This window comes from Leptonychotes weddellii, chromosome 9 (genome assembly GCF_054177405.1).
Source record: "Leptonychotes weddellii isolate Sample4059 chromosome 9, ASM5417740v2, whole genome shotgun sequence".
NCBI classification, from domain to species: Eukaryota; Metazoa; Chordata; class Mammalia; order Carnivora; family Phocidae; genus Leptonychotes; species Leptonychotes weddellii.
In genome coordinates, this window is record NC_138377.1 from 102,267,355 (window position 1) to 102,289,747 (window position 22,393).

General features: G+C 55.3%; 1 protein-coding gene and 1 long non-coding RNA gene across 15 annotated transcripts in view; both read left to right on the plus strand.

Moving 5' to 3' along the window:
* Positions 1-3,052, plus strand: part of LINGO1 (leucine rich repeat and Ig domain containing 1) — a 177,656-nt gene extending 174,604 nt beyond the window's left edge. For all 14 annotated transcript variants that reach the window (XM_081829609.1, XM_081829610.1, XM_081829617.1 and 11 more), the window contains one exon: positions 165-3,052. In XM_081829609.1, the coding sequence (XP_081685735.1) occupies positions 165-2,021 (1,857 nt within the window). In that variant the 3' untranslated portion in view covers positions 2,022-3,052. The remainder of the gene's footprint in view (positions 1-164) is intronic.
* An 18,141-nt stretch (positions 3,053-21,193) lies between these two features.
* The window catches only part of LOC145723227 (uncharacterized), an 80,414-nt gene continuing 79,214 nt past the window's right edge, over positions 21,194-22,393 (plus strand). The window contains exon 1 of the long non-coding RNA XR_014148148.1: positions 21,194-21,368. This is a non-coding gene — a long non-coding RNA (uncharacterized LOC145723227). The remainder of the gene's footprint in view (positions 21,369-22,393) is intronic.

Below are 22,393 nucleotides of genomic sequence, written 5' to 3' on the forward strand. Positions count from 1 at the left end.
ACTCGGGGGTCCTGGGTGGGTGTCCTGTGCCACTCTGGGCCCCCCACCCCCCGCTCTCTGTCTGTGTCACGGACCCCCTGACAGGGCAGGAGGGCCCAGGGTGGGGCCGGCCAAACACGGTCCCCTAACCGCCGCCTCTGTCCTGTGCTTGCTCCTGGCTGCAGGTGAGCGAGAGGATGCTGGCGGGGGGTGCGAGGAGCATGCCCAGCCCCCTCCTGGCCTGCTGGCAGCCCATCCTCCTGCTGGTGCTGGGCTCGGTGCTGTCAGGCTCGGCCTCCGGCTGCCCGCCCCGCTGCGAGTGCTCGGCCCAGGAGCGGGCCGTGCTCTGTCACCGCAAGCGCTTCGTGGCGGTCCCTGAGGGCATCCCCACCGAGACCCGCCTGCTGGACCTGGGCAAGAACCGCATCAAGACACTCAACCAGGACGAGTTCGCCAGCTTCCCGCACCTGGAAGAGCTGGAGCTCAACGAGAACATCGTGAGCGCTGTGGAGCCCGGCGCCTTCAACAACCTCTTCAGCCTGCGGACGCTGGGGCTGCGCAGCAACCGGCTGAAGCTCATCCCCCTGGGCGTCTTCACGGGCCTCAGTAACCTGACCAAGCTGGACATCAGCGAGAATAAGATCGTCATCCTGCTGGACTACATGTTCCAGGACCTGTACAACCTCAAGTCGCTGGAGGTCGGCGACAATGACCTCGTCTACATCTCCCACCGGGCCTTCAGCGGCCTCAACAGCCTGGAGCAGCTGACGCTGGAGAAATGCAACCTGACCTCCATCCCCACCGAGGCGCTGTCCCACCTGCACAGCCTTATCGTCCTGAGGCTCCGGCACCTCAACATCAACGCCATTCGGGACTACTCCTTCAAGAGGTTGTACCGGCTCAAGGTCTTGGAGATCTCCCACTGGCCCTATTTGGACACCATGACACCCAACTGCCTCTATGGCCTCAATCTGACCTCCCTGTCCATCACCCACTGCAACCTGACTGCCGTGCCCTACCTGGCCGTGCGCCACCTGGTCTATCTCCGCTTCCTCAACCTCTCCTACAATCCCATCAGCACCATCGAGGGCTCCATGTTGCATGAGCTGCTGCGGCTGCAGGAGATCCAGCTGGTGGGTGGGCAGCTGGCCGTGGTGGAGCCCTACGCCTTCCGCGGCCTCAACTACCTGCGCGTGCTCAACGTCTCGGGCAACCAGCTGACCACCCTGGAGGAGTCGGCCTTCCACTCGGTGGGCAACCTGGAGACGCTCATCCTGGACTCCAACCCGCTGGCCTGCGACTGCCGGCTCCTGTGGGTGTTCCGGCGCCGCTGGCGGCTCAACTTCAACCGGCAGCAGCCCACGTGCGCCACGCCCGAGTTCGTCCAGGGCAAGGAGTTCAAGGACTTCCCCGACGTGCTCCTGCCCAACTACTTCACCTGCCGCCGCGCCCGCATCCGGGACCGCAAGGCGCAGCAGGTGTTCGTGGACGAGGGCCACACGGTGCAGTTCGTGTGCCGGGCGGACGGTGACCCGCCGCCCGCCATCCTCTGGCTCTCGCCCCGCAAGCACCTGGTTTCGGCCAAGAGCAATGGGCGGCTCACAGTCTTCCCCGACGGCACGCTGGAGGTGCGCTACGCCCAGGTGCAGGACAACGGCACGTACCTGTGCATCGCGGCCAACGCGGGCGGCAACGACTCGATGCCGGCCCACCTGCACGTGCGCAGCTACTCGCCCGACTGGCCCCATCAGCCCAACAAGACCTTCGCTTTCATCTCCAACCAGCCGGGTGAGGGAGAGGCCAACAGCACCCGAGCCACCGTGCCTTTCCCCTTCGACATCAAGACCCTCATCATCGCCACCACCATGGGCTTCATCTCTTTCCTGGGCGTCGTCCTCTTCTGCCTGGTGCTGTTGTTCCTCTGGAGCCGAGGCAAGGGCAACACGAAGCACAACATCGAGATCGAGTACGTGCCCCGCAAGTCGGACGCGGGCATCAGCTCCGCCGACGCGCCCCGCAAGTTCAACATGAAGATGATCTGAGGACGGGGCGGGGGGGGCAGGGACCCCCGGGGCAGGCCGGGCAGGGGAAGGGGCCTGGCCGCTGAGCGCTCGCTCCTCAGTCCTTCCCGCCGCTCCCCTGGCCCTCCACACACACCCCTGTTCCCTGCGGCTCCCCCCCACCCCCACCCCCTGCCGGCCCTCACCGCCTGCCCTCTGTCTACCAGGACCTCCGCAGGCCAGGCCTGGGGACCCCACCTGCACAGGGCCACACGTTGACAGACTGGAGTCGGAAGCCAACAGACCGACACGTGGCACAGTCAATAATTCAATAAAAAAAAGTTACGAGCTTCCTCTGTAACTTGGGTTTCAATAATTATGGATTTTTATGAAAACTTGAAATAATAAAAAGAGAAAAAAAAAACCTATTTCCTATAGCTAGTCGGAATGCAAACTTTTGACGTCCTGATTGCTCCAGGGCCCTCTTCCAACTCAGTTTCTTGTTTTTCTCTTCTTCCTCCCCCTCCTCCTCCTCCTTCTCTTCCTCCTTTCTCTTCTCTTCCCCTATGGGGAGGGATCACTCAGGAAAACAGGAAAGGAGGCTCCAGCCCCCCCTGCCCGGGCAGCTGACAGGAGCGGGCAGGGCGGCAGGTGTGGGCCCGGCTCCGGGCTGGCCGTCTGCAGGGAGCAGGTGGAGGAGACAGGGCTGCCTGGTGGGGGTGGGGGCTGGTGGCCAAGCTGCCGGAAAGCAGTACTGCTGGGGGTCGGGGGCCCGACTCGGGTGTGGCTGAGACTCTGGACAGGGGCTGGGGTCCTCCTGCAGGACGGCACAGTCAGTGCAGAGGGCCAGGGGCTGGAGGCAGGACCGAGGCCTAACTTCTGGTCCCAGCTCTGCCACTGACTTACTGTGTGGTTTCAGACAGGTCACTGACCCTCTCTGGGCCTCAGTCTCCACATCTGTACAAATGGAAACGTGACCCCCTGCCCTGCCTACCTCACAGGGCTGTTGTGAGGAATTGATGAGATGATGTATGTGAAACACTTTGTAACCTGTAAAGCGCTGTGCACATGTGTGGGTGACTGTTCTCATTATGGTCATTATTATCTCACCATGGGGGGAGCGTGGGGTCAGGCTTGGGGGCAGATCGGGGAAGGGCCGCTGGCTCCAGGGACTTGCAGAGGCTCTCCTTAGAACAGCGGCCCAGGCCGCCGCCATCCGATGAGCCTAGCCCGGGCTCTGAAGAGTCGTGGGTGTGGGAGCGGGGTCCACTGCACTGGAGGTGACCTGGAGGGTCAGACGCCACCCCGCCCGCTCACACCAAACCGGGCCGCTCCAAACTCAGCCTTGGGAAGGGCTGCCCTGGATGACAGAATTGCCAAGGGCCAGTCCGGTCGCCCTGTCACCTTCCCTGACTCCGTGGGCCCTGACTCAAGAGGCTGGGGACTAGCTCGGCCAGCATCTCTGTCGGGCAGGGAGGGCGCCCGTTGGTGTGGAAAAAGGTTGATGGTCCCTGGGGAGCAGGCTAGACTAGTGATTATAGGCTCTGAGCTCTGAGCTTTGGGCTTGAGGTCCTGGTCTAGCACCGGCTAGCTCTTCGGGATTGTTACTTAACCCCTCTGAGCCTCGGTCTGCTTCTCTGTCACATAAAGATGATCTTACTACTTTTGGTCATTAGGACGTTAAATGAAGGAGCATAGGTGTATTTGTTGTTTGGTGTGGTACCTGGCACCCAGTAAGCCCTCTACTGGTGCTGGTGGTGATTCCTATCAAGGCCAACTCTGGTGCAGATGCAGAGGCTGAGGACCAGAGAGGGTGGTAGCATATCCAAAGCCACACAGCTTCTAAGTGACAGGAGCAGGGCCTGGGAGTTCCAGACTCCCAGAGCCACAGACTCCTAAGCCTGGCTTGGGGCTTCTCAGAGCCAGGCCTGGGGACCCCCACCTAGCAGGAGACCGCTTTGGGGAGCACAGGAGCAGAGAGGGGAGTCCTTGGGCAAGGGGGTGGCTTGTATATAACAAGAGGCCAGTGGTATCACATGAGGCTCCAAGAACCTGATAGGCCTGCTCACCTCCAGAGAGAGACAGGCACACAGCCTGTCCATGGCCCCAGCCCTAGATACCTTGTTGGGCACCGTTCTCCCTCAGGAGCCAGCCTGTGGGATTGTTACTTACCCCTCTGAGACGCCTAGGGTTTCACAAGCTTCTGGTAAGAGCAAGCAGCTCAAGGGGCCAGTTTATTCTTGGCTACTTCGAGGGAACCAGACCTCTGAGGAACTTTAAGGACACAAGAAAATTGTGAGGTTGTTTTCAGATAGGGGAGAGAGTCCTTTTGGGGGAATGTGAATGCTCAGGGCAGGAGGCTGGGTTGGCCCAAGCAAAGGCAGCCTGGGTTTTAGAGCAGCCCCTTCCTAGGCGTGGGACCTCCATCTATCAAAGATAGTCATGAACTCAAGAGCCCTGCCAGATTGAAGGGGGAATGACCTGCAGAGTCAGACGGCAGCAAGCACCTGGTCACCACCAGCCCGCCCCCGCCCCTGGTGTACTCCTCACCAGTGAGAATTGGGGGCCCGGAGAGGGGAAGTAACACACGCAGAGTCACCCAGCAGAGTGATGGATGGGGCCTGGGCTTTGGGGTCAGGCAGACCTTGGGTCCAGTTCCATCTCAGGTGTGACAGTTGTTTGCTGCTGTACGATTTTCACCACCATGGCATCCTTACGGAGAGGCAGGGAAGTGGCAGGTGTACTCAGGAACGGGGAAGGAAAGGGGCCGGACGGGGGACAGTGGGAAACAGGGAGCTGGAACTTCAAATGAGACTGGGGTAGAAGCCAAGCCTGGCGATGTCCTCTGATTTGCCACGGAAAGCCTCGGGGCTGTGTGGGAGGATGGGAGCAGACGCAGGCCATCACTGCAGTTTGCCCAGGACAGAAAGAGTGGCCATGCTCTGGGGCCCTGGAGGACAAGGCCTCCCCCTGCGTGTGTTTGCAGGAATGGAGGTGACAGGGAGCCAGGGAGAAGGGGTCAGAGGAGCAGTGTAGACCCTGGCCAGTATTAGGAGTCCTGGGGGACCTTGAGCCTTTTAGGGCCTGAAGTCAAGGTTCATGAGGTATAAGGAGGGGGCGCAGCACAGACCATCTGGAATTAAGTGATTTATTGGGGACCTCACAGAACCTGGTTCCGTGGGCGTGGGCTATCACCTTTCCTGCTTCTCTCCCCAATATTATGTCCTCTGATAACACAGGGTTAAAAGTCACCCCAGCTCCCATTCCAAAACCCCAACTCCAGCCTCTTTCAGAGTCCGGCTTGCTAGGGTCTCTGATCTCTTCATTCATAGTCTCCTGAGGAGAAGAATCTGATTGGCCACCTGCCAACCAATGGCTTGGCTGCCCTAAGTCAGGTGCTCATCCCTTTATCCAATTAGCTGAGGCCAAGGAACTCAACCGGCTCTAAGCCAAGTTTGGGTGAAGGTGATGCGGAAAGACCTATCAGGGACCCTATCAGTTATTTATTGCTACATGACAACCACCCCAAAACTTAGTGGTTCAAAATAACAAGCATTTATTTGCTCCAACGCGCAACCTGGGCAGGGCTTGGTAAAGGCAGCTCGGCGCTGCTGTGCGTGGTGTTGATTAGGGAGCCTTGACTGCGGCCGGAAGATCCACAGCGGCTTCTGGCCAGGGCTGTCTCAGCGGGGGAGGCCGGAAGGGCTGTAGGCCAGCCTGCTTCTCCATTTCCCTGTGGTCTCTCCAGCAGGCTAGCTGGACTTTTTCATGGTGGCTCGGCACTCTAAGACGGCAAAACGGAAACTGCCAGGTCTCTCGAAGCCTAGGCCAGGAATCAAGGCAAGTCACAGGCCCGCCTGGCTTCGAGGGGAGGGAGGACAGCCTCCAGCTCTTGGTGGGAGGAGCAGTGAAGTCACAGGACACAAGGGCATGCAGGACGCGAGGGTTAGTGCAGTCACCTCTGGGGACCTCCACAGGGACCTCAGAGGCGCCTTTGTCCTCTTAGGAACCACTCATTGGCACACAGGCCTCTACAGTTTACCTGGGAGTAGGGAATTAGGGAGCGAAGATGACTGCCCCACAGATGGGTCTCTAGCTGGTAAGGAAAGAGTCAGGACTTGAACCAAGGTTGCTGCCCCTGAGCAAGTGTCCCTTTGAGCAGAAAGGAGGTGGGGGCTCCCCTGGAGTTATATGGCAATAGTAATAGTCATCACTGCCCACAGTCCAGACGCTTCCCCTACATTGTCTTTTTTTTTTTTTTTTTAAAGTAGGCTCCACACCCAGCACGGAGCCCAATGTGGGGCTTGAACTCATGACCCTGAGATCAAAACCTGAGCTGAGATCAAGAGTCTGACGCTTAATCGCCTGGGCCACCCAGGTACCCCTCACTTATGTTGTCTCATTTAATCCCGCCACAAGGAGGTTCTAATCTCCTTTTCCGATGAGAAGGCAGCTCAGGGAGAAGTGACTGTCCCGGGCTCCCCACCAGGGAGGTGATGAAGCCCAGATTCCTACTCAGGGTGCCAGGACTTCACAGCAGACAAAGCACCAGACTGGGCCCCTCACATTGAACCACCCTGGAACCAGGCTTCTCCTGTGTGGACGTGGCCACAGCCGTGTCACCTCCCGTGGCCGCCTTCCTTTGTGGGCCGGGATGGGTCGGTAGTGGACCATGTGCTGTGGGACAGGTGGGTGAGTGCAGGGGTGGTGGTGGGGGGCACGATCAAGGCTTCTACCAGTCCTTTCCCCTCCCAGCCCCCAGTCCACCTGGCCTCTCTGTGGGACCCAGAGGCCCAGCAGCCTGTTGTGAAGACCTGCAATCTGGCCCTGGTACCTACTGGGGCACTGGGTACTACTGGGCGGGGGTCCATGTAGCGCAGCCCTGGGGGTTTAGAGCCTTCCCCTGGGGGCGCCAGCTCTGACTGCCGGAGGTAGTTGATTGCTCAGCCTGTAAAGGGATTTGCAGCCTCCCCATAAACTATTACGGCTCATGCTGTGTCCCCAGCCCAGGCCCTGTCATCGTGCCGGCGGACTGCTGGTGTCTGGGAAGGCTAGGGTGGTGGGTCCTTTGGGAGCCATGGAGACTAAGCATGCCCCAGTGTCTCATCTCCCAGTTCCATCATGCCCCAGCCCTCATGCCAACCCCTGCCCTGGATGTGACCCCAGCAGGGACCAGGGCCTAGCTCTTCCTCAGCCCCTCCAGCTATATCCCCCATCCCTTCACTCTTGGTCTGGGCTGTGACACACTGCCCTGGAGAAAGCTCATCCTGGGGATGGAGCGGCAGAATGTTCTGGAGCAAGAGGAGGGGGAAGCTGATGGCAGAGGAAAGAAAAAGCCAGGCAGGAGGGAGGATGGGTGGGATGACCACCACGCCAGGTTCCCAGGATCCAGAGCTCAGCCCAAGTGCCATGACTAGCGTGACTGTCTCCCTGTTTTGATGATGAGAAACATGAGTCTCAGAGAGGCTGAGCCACTGCCCGAGGTTGCACAGCTAAGCAGTAGCAACTTGGAAAGCACACACACAAAAAATGTTCATTGTGCTCCCATTTTGCAGATAAGGAACTGAGATTCAGAGAGGGGAAGTGACAGGTCCAAGGCCACAAAATGAATGTGTCAGTCGTAGCACCAGCTCTGACTCAACTGAACTGGGGGGTGGCAATAGGCAGGCCACTGTTGTGGCCTCCAGAAAGATTTCCCATGGGAGACACAAGGTGAGGATGGCCCAGGGGGGCACCCAGCCCCAGAAGAGCGGAGCAGCTCGAGGCCCTGGTTTGCTCTCTAACAGGCATTTACATAGCTCATGAAGAAATACAGCGGTGTAAACAGGAGAGACACAGGCCCAGTAAAGCCGCATCTCCTTTGTCTCTTGCCTGCCCAGAGCCTCCGACAGGACACTCCAAGGGCGCAGGGCGCAGACCTGGGTGGCAGCCCCCAGAGCTGGGGTTGGGTGTCTGTCTCTCTTGGGCTCTGTCCTGACCCCAGTGCTGTGAGGTGAGACACTTCACTGTGTGACCTTGCTCCAATCCCTGAGCGCTTTTAGGCTGACCCTTCCCAAGGGCCTGAGAGAAGGCTGTCCCAATGGGGACTCCCCACTCCCTCTGCCTCCAGGGTTCACCCCCGACCTCAATGGTGTCCCTCATCCCACTTCCCTGCCCCCACACAGCTGCTGAAGTGAAGCAGGAGTTATAGCCTCTCTGGTAGAACAACATTTACTGCCCGGCCTTGTGCCTGTGCCCATAAATTGCCCTCGCCATGCTTGGCACTGACCATGCAGTCACCGCAAACAGAGGCCCAAGGGGCCTGCCAGCCCATCCACCCGCCCGGGCCCCGGCCCGCTCAGGCCATCTCTTACGCATCCCCTCCAACCTCCCTCCGGTGCTTCTCAGTGTGGGGCCAGCACAGTCCAAGTCCCCAGAGGCCTAGCCATCCGAGCAGCCCCATCTCCACAAACATACCCTGGAGATCACCTTTCTGGAGTCTTCCGATGACCTCCTAGGGACCCTGCCTGTCTTCTGCCCCTTGGGGTGAGTCCCTGCCCCTGCTGCCTTACTTTCCCTCTCTCTCTAGCTGGAGCTGGACCAGATGGGCTCCAAGAACTCAGCTAGGTGAAATGACTCTGGAGAGTGGGACAAAATCCTCTGCTCCATGGTGAGTCCAGGTGGAGCCACCAGCAGGGCAGTAAGACTGGCTGAAGGCCCTGCGGCCACATGTCCTGGGCAGGCCTGCCTGACCACTGGCGGGCACCTGGCTGGCCAGGAGCCAGGAGGCTAACTGTTCTGTTTCTCCTGTGGGGCCGCTGGAAGGGAAAGGGACACCTCAAGGCTGCTGGGCCCTTGCAGTTGGCCAGAGGCAGAAGGGACGGCTGGAAGTGTAGGGTAGATGGGAGGATTGTTCTGTGATGTGGCAAAGAGCTTGGAGGGGCCCATGATGGTTTCCAGTCCCCGCTGGGCCCTCCAGCCAGCCTCCAGCCCTTCCCCACAAAAGGAGGCTTTCCAAACACGGGTGTAGGCAGGGGAGGCTGGGGTGGGGAGGCAGATAAGGGAGAAAGAGCTGGTAAACACCCCATAGCGGCGGAGTGCAGTGCCCCACAGGCAATGGGGGGCTAAGGGATGGTCACCTTTCATGTCGAGAGTGCAGATAGGGGAGAGCAAAGCCTTTTTCAAGGGTCCACAGGCCTTCAGTTCCAGTTTCCCTGGTTTAGGATGAGGGAAAATGCTTTGATCGCTTCCTCTCTGCCCTTGAAGCCTCCCCTGTACCAGGGATAGAATCCCTCTTCTGAGCTCTCAGTGCTCCTGTGAAAGGGAGGGCGGATGTGTGTGTGTGTGGGGGGGTGCTGCAGGGCTGCAGAAGCCGAGGCAGGTGTTCTGTAGAGCACCATCTTGGCCATGGGGAGCTATCGTGGGCGCTTGAGCATGAGAGGGACACATCTCAGAACCTAAGGAGGAAAGATTTGAGGTGTGGGAGCAGAGGAAGCAGAGGCGAAGAATGCACACATGAGTTTGCACACCTCTATGCTCATAGACACGCACGCACACACCTACTGCAGCACGGACATGTGCAAACGGATTTCTACAACCTCACATATTCTCTCACACAAACACACAGCAATTTATGTGTCCACACAGAACCTTTGCACGCACTCATGCAAGCAAACACCCCGCGTGTACACATTGGTCCAGATAATAGGTGCTCACGCTGGTACACCACACCTGATACTCTCAGACCCGCAGAGCAGCCCCCTTCGCGCGGCGCACGGAAGCACGGCACACACGTCTCCAGACGCCCCCTCGCAGAGGTCCACCTGCCCTGTGCCCTGAGCCTGCGCACGCACACACGTGCCCGTGCAGACAGCGGGCCCCGAGCCTCGCTCCGCCCCCGGGCCTGCGGCTGGCCAATGAGAGCTCAGCGGGTGCTGTCTCCTAGGCAACCAGTGGAGCCGTCCGGCTCCGGGTTGGGAAGGGGGGAGGGCGTGGCCATGGGGACGCCCCTCACTTCTGACCCGTGTGCCCCGAGGCCCTCGGTTTTTTTACAGGGTTAGAAGGCAGAGCTAGGCCGAGGGCAGGAGTGGGAGGGGTACCTCGGAGACGCCCAGATATCGAGCCCAAAGCGAACCCCAATGACGCTGGTTCCCCCGCATGGGCCAGGGCAGGTGAGCATCCTGGCCAAAGATGCCCTGTGTGGCCCACCCAAAGAGGTCTATGGGAGGACCTGGCTTTGAAAGCTCCAGGGGGGGCCTCTATGATCCAGCTCCGTCGCCTCTCGCCAGAGGAATTTGAAGAGCTTGCACTGGCCTCCTTTCTTTTCCTCAAATGCCCAAGCTTTCCCCTTGGGACCTCCCCACATGTTCTTCCCTCCCTCTGCTTGGGATGTCCCCTACTCACCTCTTCCTGCACCATACCCTCTCACACACTCACTTCTTTTCTTTTGGCAAACTTCAGCTCGTGGTATAGGTCGCCTCCCCAAATGGTCCTTTCCTCATCACCGCCATCCCTGCCCCCCATTTGAAATCAATCCCCTGAGCTAGAGCCTGCCATCACCGGGACTAGCAAGAGCACACCTTGAGCATTTGGAAACACAGGAGATACCAAGAGATGGAGGCTGGTCAAAGGGGTCAAGTGTAGGAATGCAAGGGATCTGGAGCCAGACAGCCTGGGTCTAAATCCTGCCTCTGCCACATAGCAGCTGTGTGTGACTTTGGGCAAGTTGCCCGTGGAACTTGTGAGGATTAAATTAGATCATGCCTGCAAAGCACTTAGAACAGTGTCTGGCATGGAGCAACTGACCAGTAAATGCTTCTGCTATTATTCTTCTTATGGACTCCCCATTATAAATAATGCCACCTTCCCCACAGAGCTTCCAGACCCCGGCCTCATTCAGAACATGAGGCCATGGACCAGGAGACTCAAAGGTGGTGAACAATGGAGGGTTTGCCCCTGATACACAGCCAGACTTATTCCAACACCGGGTGCCCTGTCCAAGAGGGAGACTTGTCTCATTGGGGCAGAAATTAAGAGTCCATGGTGTCTTTTATCACTCTGTTTGTCACTCTGTGCCCTGCATAACAGCCACAGTGATTTCGAGCATGATCACAGTGCCCCACCTCTGAGCAAGCCCTGTGTGCGGTCCTGGCCTCCAGTTCTCCTGCAGTCTCTCTCAGAGCCTGGGCCAAGTGGGGTTGTTTTCAAATGGCCAGCCCCCATCCTCTCATCCCCGTCCCCACTCTGGGGGATGGGTAAGTAGCAGCCCTCCACCCCCATCGCAGCAGGATTTCCACTCTGTCCTGCTTTGCATAATTGGCTTCTGGTGAGATCCACTGGAAGCAATTTGGCACACCCTGGTTTATGTCTGTGCTCCACACTAATCAGCCAGGCGCCCTGGAGCATAATACTGCACTTCTCCCTAAAAACAGGGATAATCATTCCCACCTTACAGTTTGTTGGGAAGTTTGGCCTCAATTCCCATGGAAAGTACCTGGCTTGCGGGATATGCCCAGCAGGGGCCAGCTGCAGTCCTTGGCTGGGCCCTTCAGGACTATGGGGCTCCAAGCTGGGGTACATTTTAGATTTCAGTGCTGTCTGTATCCAAAATGATTTGATGACAAGGAACAGAAACCCACTTAAAAACGTAGTCTCACAAGCAATTTTCTGTAAGCAGATAGTCTCAGGGAAGGCTATCACAGCCAGCTTCCCCTCTCTCCTGGTGGCTCAGCTTCTGGCTTTCGGGTCACCTGTCTGTCTCTGCAGAGATGATCAGAGGCTGTCTGACTGAGTACAGCTAACCTAGGAAGGCTCCCCATGGCCTCTGTGTTCAATTCTAAAGAAACCGTGATGGGCCAGGATGAGGTCAGTTGTCCACCCTTTGTCCAATCAGCTGAGGTAGGGAATAGAAGGTAGGGAAGGCCACCTCTTCCAGGATTTAGCAGTGGGATTTTTAAGTAGGAGTGTGAGTATAGTGAAAAAGGTGGCTTTCTCTAGACTTGTGGTTCACAATGCTGGCTGCACATTGGAATCACCAGGGGAGCTTTAAAAAAATACTGCTACCTAACTCCTACTCCCAGAGATTCTGATTTCATTGGCTTGGGGTGATGCCAGGGTAATAAAATTTTCAAGAGTTCCCCAGGTGATTCTAAAGTGCAGCCAAGGTACAGACCACTACTTTCAAGAATTCTTGCTGGCTGAGTCCACACTGTGGTGTCGTCCATCCCTCTAGTTTGGTCTCCCTTTGGACCAGATGAGAAATTCATCCTCCATGGCCTAAATCAGTGATTCCGAAGCCATCCCCCAGATAAGATAAGGTCAGAATCCTGATTCCCCAGTCCAGTCCATCCCTACTGAATCTGAACATTGGGAGAGGAGCTCTGCTGATTCTTATCACCAAGCAAGGTGGGGACACTGGGCTAAATGATAACTTTACCCACTCTCCATGCAGCTGACATTCAGTCATGGGGGAAATCACCCCAAGTGCAGTGAACACTTCCATGTAGCAAGGCAGGGGGGAGTAGAAAAAAGCTTTCAGGTCAGCACTGTATAGTTGCCATCAGCAGAGGCCCACCTGTCCCCTCTGTAGAGAAGTCAGTGATGGGAGCAGGCCTGACACCCCCAGATCTCCATGCTCAAAGAACAGGGTGGATATCCATTGTCCCGTCTGCCTTGTGTGAGGTGCCTGCCCCCCAACCACGTGGTGAGACTAAGAACTGTCTTCTGTCTTTTTTTTTTTAAGATTTTATTTATTTATTTGACAGAGAGAGACAGTGAGAGAGGAAACACAAGCAGGGGGAGTGGGAGAGGGAGAAGCAGGCTTCCCGCCGAGCAAGGAGCCCGATGCGGGGCTCGATCCCAGGACCCTGGGATCATGACCCGAGCTGAAGGCAGACGCTTAACTGACTGAGCCACCCAGGTGCCCCTGTCTTCTGTCTTCTAATTGAATCCTCTCTCCTGGCCATGGCTCCATCTAGGAGAGGGTACCCAACACCAGCTGAGCCGATCCATAGCCACCTCTCCTTGTTGGTGTGAGGAGACAAGAAAAAATGGCACCTACCCCAAGTGTAGCTAGTCAGAAACCTTCCCTAGGATATTTGAACTTGGAACGAGAGAATACCAATACCGGTGTTTCTCTGGAGTACAGACTGGGAAAGGTGAATCTGGGAGTTACCATGAGCCAAGTTTCCAGTTCACAGAAGGTGCAGGGAGAAGCAGAGGCAAATTGTGGGGAGTGTCCCTGAATCTGCTTTTCTCTGTGGTACCCTGAGCCTGGCTCTTGGTGGGCCCCAGGTCTGAGTCCCAACAACTATGGGCACAGCACAATTAGCACCTTTCCTACCACATACCATGGGCCACTGGCTACCCCTTCTCAGCTAATCCCACATTTTATCTGAGGTCTGTTTCTTGTCACCTGAGTCCTAGGGTCCTCTGTTTTAGGGCCAGTTTCAGTGGATTTCTTTCCTTTTCCAGAAAAACGCCCTTTGAATGTAAGGTTACAGAGAAATTTAAAGAAACACGGTGCACCATGAACTGCCAGGTTTCCCTGCCCCAAACTGAAAACCATCTAGAAGTTCTCTCATCTCTGCTCTTCTGTCATATTTGCTCCATTCTCCTCATCTCTGACAACCAAGCTTTTACATTTTACTTACCAACGTGCACTTAGCTGAGCTTGACTACCCCAAGATAGCAGCTCCTGCCAGGAGCCTGCACAACCTGGAATCTCAGTTCCCTGCAGCTAACCTAATAGTTCTGCTCTGATTTTAAATTCCCATGAGACACACTCTGATTGGCCGAGTTATAGTCAGGTGACCTCAACCTGGTCAAATCGGCTGGGGCCGGGGGAGGACTGCCATGGAGAACAAGGACCCACCCTTGTTCACCAGCTCCTGGTCACCGTCCTTGGAACTCTGGGACATGAGGGAGATAACTTTCGGATAAACTTAAATGAAACCACACTTTCTCCATGAGAGTTTGTTCCTCAGCAAGTCAAGAAGAGAGTGGAAGTCTTAACAAGGGGGTCGGCTGATTCTGCTAGCGGGGCCTGGGAGCTGGCAAAGAGAACTGGGCAGGGGTGACCCTCACCCTTACCCCTGAGGCAGCAGCTGCAGGCCTGCTTTGCATCCTGTCCAGATATTTCCAGTAAATAAACATTGACGCTTTCGATATCATGTTAATTTCACACGCGGCTGCTCTGCTGACAGTTTCCACACTCCGCCAGCGCCTCTTGTCAGTTTTATACTCACAGCCCTGCTCGCAGGCTGCCCGACAGACAGACATAAAAACAAATGGCTCAGAAAGCCCTGGGGAAATGACAGTGAACAGCGCAGGTGCCTGGGTTGGGCCGAAGCAGCCCTGTCCGCGGTACTGAAGTTGACCCGGGCGAGGGCCAGGCCACGGGGCTTAGAATCCCTTAGTGTATGTAACCTTGGTCAAGTCTCTCTCTACCTTCCTGGGCCACAGGATTCAAGTCCGTGAAAGGAGTTAATTTTGTAGCATTGCTTCTTTGGGACCTTGACTGCGAGTGCTGGGCAACCCCTGACTCTAAAAGACTCTTCTTGAACTTCCCAGGGGAATCCAATCCAAATGAAGGCTTTTGCCTGGGTTTGACCTTCAGCACAATCCCCAAAGGCGTTTGAGCAGAAATTTATCCCAATTCTGCAGATGGGATAGCTGAGGCCTAATGCAGGGCAGTAATTTTCACAGCAGGAGACATGAGGAGAACCAAGGCAGGAACTGGGGGGTTCTGGTTCCAGCTCCAGCTGCTTTGACAACTGTCAGCCACATAAGCCAGAGTCCTAGGGCCACAGGGATGTTGGGGCCAGAGATCCCTGCTTTGTCCCAAGCTCAGCTGAGCCAGCCCCTTGGAACATTTAGGCTTCTTCTGGACATGCATAGTCATGAGGCCTCATGCATATGTATGATTTATTCCTATTATAAGCTGAGCTAAGGCGCTACTTTCCAGCTAGGTCCTCCTGTGCTCTAGGGCCCTCTCTGTCAACCAATGTTCCTAGGTTTCCTTCAGGGAGCCCACCGATAGGCCCTCTTTACTCCACACCAACATGCACTGGGAGCTGAAGGGGGGAAACTGGGCAGGGAGCTCCTTCTGGGTGCCGGGATACCTTCCTTCTTCCTCCGGTTGCTGCTATGGCTGCTTCTGCACCCTTCCACCTGGTGGGAAGGAACATTTGCATCAGCCAGGCCGGTGCTGCCACACATCCTGTCACCTCCCCAAGGTCTAAGTTGGACCCCAAAAGGGATGAGGCAGAGGCAGGTCATAAGCAACTACAGTGATGGCCCACCTCCTTGTCTGCCATCTACTTCCTGAATAAAGGCTTCACTAGCCTGGAGGGACATGTGGGGGCACTGCAGCCCAGGGGTGGTGACAGGGAGCAGGAGGAGATATCTTGGCCTCCCAGGTTGCTGTCCAGGATGACTCAGATGGCCATCTTCTCTGGGGGCAGGGCTCTGGAGCGCCCACATGGCAGCTCACACACACTCACCACTGGCACCTGCTTCTGCTCAATAAAGGCTCATTAATGGACTTAAGTGAATTGAAGTCATTAACACTGTCATTAGAGGTAGGCAGAGGTTGGCGCCTGCCTTCTAGCCCCAGCCCACAGTCTGGGGAACTTGGGCAAGGCCTTCACATCTCAGGGCCCTCACCTATAAATCGGGGCATGAGTGCCCCTCCCTGCCCCCCCCCCCTACACACACAGCGCTGTAGCTTCCATCACCTACAGGCCAAGATTTTTTTTTAAAGATTTATTAATTTATTTGAGGGGTTAGGCAGAGGGGGAGGGAGAGACAGAATCTTAAGCAGACTCCCTGCTGAGTGCAGAGCCCGACCTGGAGCTCAGTCTCACGACCCTGAGATCATGACCCAAGCTGAAATCAAGTGTCCAATGGGCGCTCAACTGACTGAGCCACCCAGGTGCCCCCAGGCCAAGATTCCTAAGCTCCTGAGGCCAGCATTCAAGGCCACCTGGGCTGGTTCTTTCCACCTCTCTAGTTACTCCTCCACCCCACTCCCCACCCCAAGCCCCTGCATACAGATTTGTGCTTTGCACATGCTACTTCCTCTGACTGGAAATTCAACTCTGCTTTTTCCCTAGCCCTGCTCCAGGCTGCTAAACTCCTGAGCAGCCTTCAAACCCCTGTGCTAGTGTTACCTCCTCTAGGAAGGCTTCCCTGACCACCACCCATCCCAGGCTGGGTTATATAGTCCCTCTCTCTGGGGCCACCTAAGGGAACCACCCACAAGAGAGGTTATGTCTTGGACAAATTTTTTTTTAAGATTTTATTTATTTATTTGACAGAGAGAGACACAGCGAGAGAGGGAACACAAGCAGGGGGAGTGGGAGAGGGAGAAGCAGTCTTCCCACCGAGTGGGGAGCCCGATGAGGAGCTCGATCCCAGGACCCTGGGATCCTGACCTGAGCCAAAGGCAGACACTTAACGACTGAGCCACCCAGGTGCCCCTGTCTTGGACAAATTTAAAAGAAAGCCCACTTTCTCCATGAGGAATTGCCCTGAAGGGCTTGTTCCTAAGCAAGTCAAGAAGAAAGCAGAGGTCAGGACAGGGCCCCAGCTTCTCTCTGTCATCTGAGGTGTGGTTGTCTATTTAGGTGTTTGTCTCCCCTACCAGCTACATCTACTTGAGAGACCAGAGTCCAGGTCTGTCTCACCCAGTGCTAGGCACACATAGGTGCACTCCTCTGTTGGATTTCCAGAAGAAGCAAGGGGGGAATTGTTCTAGGAGCTTCCTCCAGCACCTTTTCTCCAAAGAGCCCTTGGCAAGAAGGAAGGACATAGCCTCCCTCCAATCCCTTCCCCCCTCTCTCCCAAGTCCCTGCTCAGCACCTTCAGAATCACTTAATTTTTACAGATTTTTCCTCCTTAATTACAGCCCATGTAACAAATAAATAAAAGAGGGAAGAAAAGTGCAGATGCTGCCAGCCTCTCGCTACGGCATCCCAGGAGCTCTGAGCCAGGACAAAGGTGTTGGGAGAGAGGGTTTCAGACCGGAGAGTGGTTCTCACACTGGTACCTCCTCATCATCTCTGGCTCCAAGACGAGTTGTACTGGGGCCTCTCCAGGCTAGAGACCTTCTTGGCTACACTGGGCAGGTAGAAGCTCTCTAGACCCCTCCCTCTCTGGCCCCTGGTGGGAAAATTGTCTCCTAAATGAAGATAATCCTTTGCAACTGCCGTTTATGGAGGGCCTTCTGTGTGTCAGGCACTTGGCTCAACCACTGCTATGATCATCATAGCAACACTTACCATAAGCCATTCCAGAGGGGGCAAACTGAGGTCCAGAAAGATAAAGTGATTGCCCACTAGGACGTAGGTCTGATTTCAAGGTCTGCACTTTCCATGAAACCATGCTGCCTCCCACATGAGCAAGCCGACCCCCTCTGAGGGGTGGTTTGAGCATCTCCAGGGCAATCCCACCATTACCTCTGCTGCCCCAGCAAGGGCCACGTTCTCTCGCTTTTCTTCTCTCTGCATTGGGAATGGACAAGGAAAGCCACCAAAATCCTTTCTCCTTTCTCACTGCATATACTGAATGGGTGAAGATGGTCAGAAGCATTTTTATTGCAAGGAATGTAAAAACAAAGCACAGGGGTGCCTGGGTTGGTTCAGTTGGTTAAGCATCTGACTTTGGCTCAGTTCGTGATCTCAGGGTCCAGGGATCAAGCCCCGAATCGGGCTCAAGCCCCTGTCCAAGTTGGGCTCCCCACTCAGCAGGGAGTCTGCTTGTTCCTCTCCCTCTGCCCCTCCCCCCTCCCCTCCTTTTGCTCTCTCTCAAATAAATAAAAATCTTAAAAAAGGAATAAAAACAAAGCACAGAGGAGCCAAAAACAAACCATCAAGACACACCTTTTCTCTTAAAGCATGAGAACGTGACCGCTAAGCCCCAGTTTCTAATCTGTCAAGGCCACAGCATCCTGTGCAGGGCAGGTAGAGCCTCGTGTCAGCTGGGCCTGGTGGCTCTGGGCCTCTGTGGCTCTGGGCCTGGTGGCTCTGGGCCTCTGTGGCTCTGGGCCACCTTGGCTTTCACTGACAGAGAAGAACTGACCCTGAAGAAGAAATAATCCAAACCCAGCTGCCCAGGCCCACGCTGATTCCCTCTCTCTGTCAAGAGATTCGTCCCTTATAGGGATCTGGATTTCTCTGATTTAAGGGGTGGGTGAATTCTGTCCACCTCCCCTGCCCCCAAGCAAGGATGACAGAGCAGCAGGAATAATGGAGGTGACTTTGGCCTCTGAAGGGGTGGGAGGAAGCAGCACATGCCCGGAGTGTATTGTTCCTGCCCCCACCCCCAACCCACAGCCCTCATGTTTAGCTGTGTAGTGGGGTACATGGGGAAGGGCATCCAGGCCAGCTGGTGGGGCAGCATCCGGGGTAGGAACAATTCATTCATTCATCGAATGTTAATTCAACACCTACTGTGTGCCAGGCAGTGCTCCTCCAGCTGTAGGCACTGGGGACAGTGAAGAACAAAACCCAGACAAGTTCCTGCCTTTGTCAATCTTAGGGTCTTGTGTAAACATTTTCTGTAAAGGTTGGAAGTAAATATTTTATGCTTCATGGGCCACATACAGCCTTTGTTGCACATTCGTCTTTGTATTCTTACAACCCTTTAAGAATGCACCAATGATTCTTAGTTCATGGGCTGCATAGAAACAGATTGCTGGCTAAATTTGGCCCATGGGTCCTAGTTTGTCAATCCTTGGTCTGGTGCAACCTATCCAATAGAAGGATATGTGAGTCACACGGGTAATTTAAGATTTTTAGTAGCTTCATTAAAAAAGTGAAACGAAACAGGTGAAATTAATTTTATTAATATAGTTTATTTAAGCCAATATATCCATAATATTTTCATGTTAAGATTCTTCAGTGGCTCCCCGTTGCTCTCAAAGTGAAGTCCAAAATCCCTTCCTGTGGTCTACAGGGATATATGCCAGGATGGTTTTTGCCGAAAGTAACAAAATGTCAAACTAGCCCTGCCTTAAACCTAATCAAATGTACTCACAAAACAGGAAATCCAAGTAGGTGGACCTCCCCTCACTTCTTAATGGCCAGAACTGGGTCACATGCCCATCCCCGAGCCAATCATTCACTGGTAAAGATATAGACTGGCCACTCCCCTACCCCGGGCTGAGGTCAATTTCCCTCCTGCATTGGGGGAGGGTGGGGAGGATGTTGTAACAGCCCGCCGTCCAGCACAGCTCTCTTGCGATGGGTTCAGCTCATGCCTCCGGCGCGTCCCCGCCGCCCTCGGCCTCACACTCTATGATCTAGCTTCCTCTGGCCCACCGAAGTGCCTCCCTTTGCCTTTAAGGCTTTATACATGCTGTTCCTTCTCCTTGGAATGCTTTTCCCATTCTCTGCCTCTCTCCTCACCTTTGCCTGGGTACTTCCTCTTCTCCTCTAAGCTTCAGGCCAGATGCCATCTCCATAGGAAGACCACACCTGGTCCCCTAGATCAGACTGAGGGCTCCATGAAGGACAGAGACCATAGCATACTCACTTCCCAGTGCTAGCACAGAACCTATACAGAGTAGGTGCTTAATAAATACTTGTTGAATAGGACCATCTTTGGGCACTTCTTGTGGAGTTGTGGTGAGCCTGGAAGACAGAGCAGGTCCCCATGCCACCCAGGGCCTTATAGAGAGTAGTACCCTGCACAGGGACAGGCCAGGTCAGGAGACCCAAGTTCAAGTGCCAGATCTCCCTCTGACCTTGGGTGTGACCTTGGGCAGGACTTCTCTGGGCCTGACCAGGGTTTGGGAACGGTGGGTAGATGGGAATGCTTGGAGCTGGGGCAGGGAGCTGAGCCCAGGGCACGTGCTGCCCCTCTGTCCAAGGCAGGGGCTGTGATGCCCGCAGAGCAGGGCCCATGTAAATTCAGGCCTCCGCAGCGGGTAGGGCTCCAAGCCTCTAAGAGAGTAGGAGGCAGGAAAAAAGCAGGATTGAAATTCCATCAGGCACTCACTGAGCCTGCTCCCTGGAGCCCCTGTGCCTTTGTTCCATTTAATCAATATGTAATTAAACCGAAATCCCACCTTAAGAATTTCCAGCGGTGTTAAGACCAGGCTTTCCAAGGGGCTGGCAGAGTCGAGGCTCCTGGGTCCTCCAGCTATTAGCCCTTCACCAGCCTGGCCTGCTCCCCAGGCCTCAAGGTCACTTTCCCCAGCCGGCCAGGCCCCAGGGGGACTCTAGTCTTCCACACAGGCTTTCCGGGGGAGATGGTGGGGCCCCTGAGGGGCAAGAGGATCAGGAGGTGGGTGCGAGCTTCCTGGGCCACCATTACCACCCCGGGCCGTCCCCGGTCTGGTTGCCCTCATGTGACAGGGAGGAAACTGAGGACAGTGAGGCCATGGCAGAAATGGCTCTCAAGCTGGCCTGCCCCACCCACCTACCTCCTCTCTCCTCTCCCCTCTGGGCTCTGATACCCCAGGCTGCTGCACGCTGAGCATTTACCACGTGCCATACACTATTCTCTCCTTCACCGGCATTAACCCATTTAATCTTCCAAACACCCATGAGGGAGGTATTCATATTAACTCCATGTTAGCATGAAGAAACTGAGGCCCAGAGCCCCGGGTCTCACCAGCTGATTGATGGTGGAGCTAGGATTTAAACCCAGTGCTGCTTCTTCCAGAGCCTTAAGCACTCAGCGCCACGGTGTTGGGAACTCACTGCCAAGACTCTGTGACCTCCATTACCAGGAGCCCCAGAGACCCCAGGCCCCCTCCTGGTTGGCCCCACACCTGCCACAACCGCCCCTCAGGTACCTCCTCGCAAACCCAGAACTGGCTTTCAGGTGAGAGGCTAAAACTCCTCCAGGGCTCCCGCCGTCAACACCTCCAAGCCCCCTGAGTTCTCCTGCACGGACAGCTCTGTGATCAGGGACGTCTGAAAGCCTGCCCTTAAATCAACATTGGCTGGCAGCGATGTAACATGAGCCACAAGGGCAAGCACACACGCGACTTCAGTGCAAGGCACACACATGACTTCAGTGCAAGCACACACGCGACTTCAGTGCAAGCACACATGCAACTTAAAATTGTTAGTAAGTAACCACACTTAAGGAAAAAAGAAACAGGTGTAATGAGTTTAAATATATATTTAACCCAATGCATCTAAAATAGTATCATTTCCACATATAATCAGTATTAAAAACGATGGAGCTATTTTACATTCTTTTATAGTTGTCAGTCTCTGAAATCTGGTACGTATTTTCCACTTAGGGCACATCTGGATTCAGACAAGCCCCATGTCAAGTGCTCAGTGGCCACGTATGGCCGGGGGCTCCGTGCGGGACAGCGCAGCCTTCAACAGCCTCACCCCGTGTGCTGGTAAAACACCACGAGAAAGGAGAGGATGGAGTTCCTGCTTCAAGGTCAGTCTGAGCCCACTCAAGCAAGGGGACCTGTAGGAGGAAAACCACAGGGAGGAATATAAGCGATGCATTCCCCACCTTAAGTGTTCTCTAGGGAATGCGGAGGAGAGGAGCCCGACCCTGGGAAATTGGACCTGGAGGGTCTAGGCAGGTAAGAGGAGTGAAGGAACATTAGCAGACAGGAGAAACCAGACCATCCTTTGCTCACTCCTCTCTTTCCACACCTAGCAGCTGCTGCTCTAAACTTGGGGGTCTGCTGGTGGGGCAGAGAAGAGAGACCCAAACCAGAGGCCGCCCTGTCTCCCCAGAGAGTAGGTGTTACCCAGAGGCAGGCCCCTTCCCTTTCACTAGATTGATGAGTGGAGCCGCCCTCATTCCTCCTGGCAAGCCCACTGCCGCCATCATGCCATAATCTCCCTTAGGGACAACTGCCCACGGCTGGTTCTCCAACAGGCCTGGCCCACCCCAGTGAAGAAGGAAAATGGCCTTGTCCCTTAAAAAGACAAAGGCTGTACTGTCCAAACACGTAAGTGCTTGGCCTTCAGAAACATTTGAAGCTCAGAACCAACACCATAGGCATCTTATGGTGATGCCCCATCCTCTCTCTCAAGCCCAGGGAGAATGGGCCCCCTGACACATGCCAGCAATGTAGGGACACTGGGGCCTCAAGAGTTGGGAAGGTTCATGCCCATGCCATGGACTCTTGGACTCTTTCACTCCTTAGGATTATCGTCACATCTTAAATTCTTCCAGTGCGGGTGTTGCGAAGATGCATGGAAAGGAAGTGTAGAAGAACATCGATCTCTTAGAAGTGTCTCATATGAAGACTTTTTAACTGCCTTGCCTCCCCCACCCCTCCCCACTGCCCCTGCTGTGGGTAGAATATGGTCTGAACTGATTTGCCTTGACCCAGGGCCATCCCAGGATTTTCCTCCCAGATGCACCATAGTTGGGACCTATTTGCTTTGCGTGTCCTTGTCATACACTGCTGTGAATGTCTAAACCCTTGACTCTAGGGATTTGGA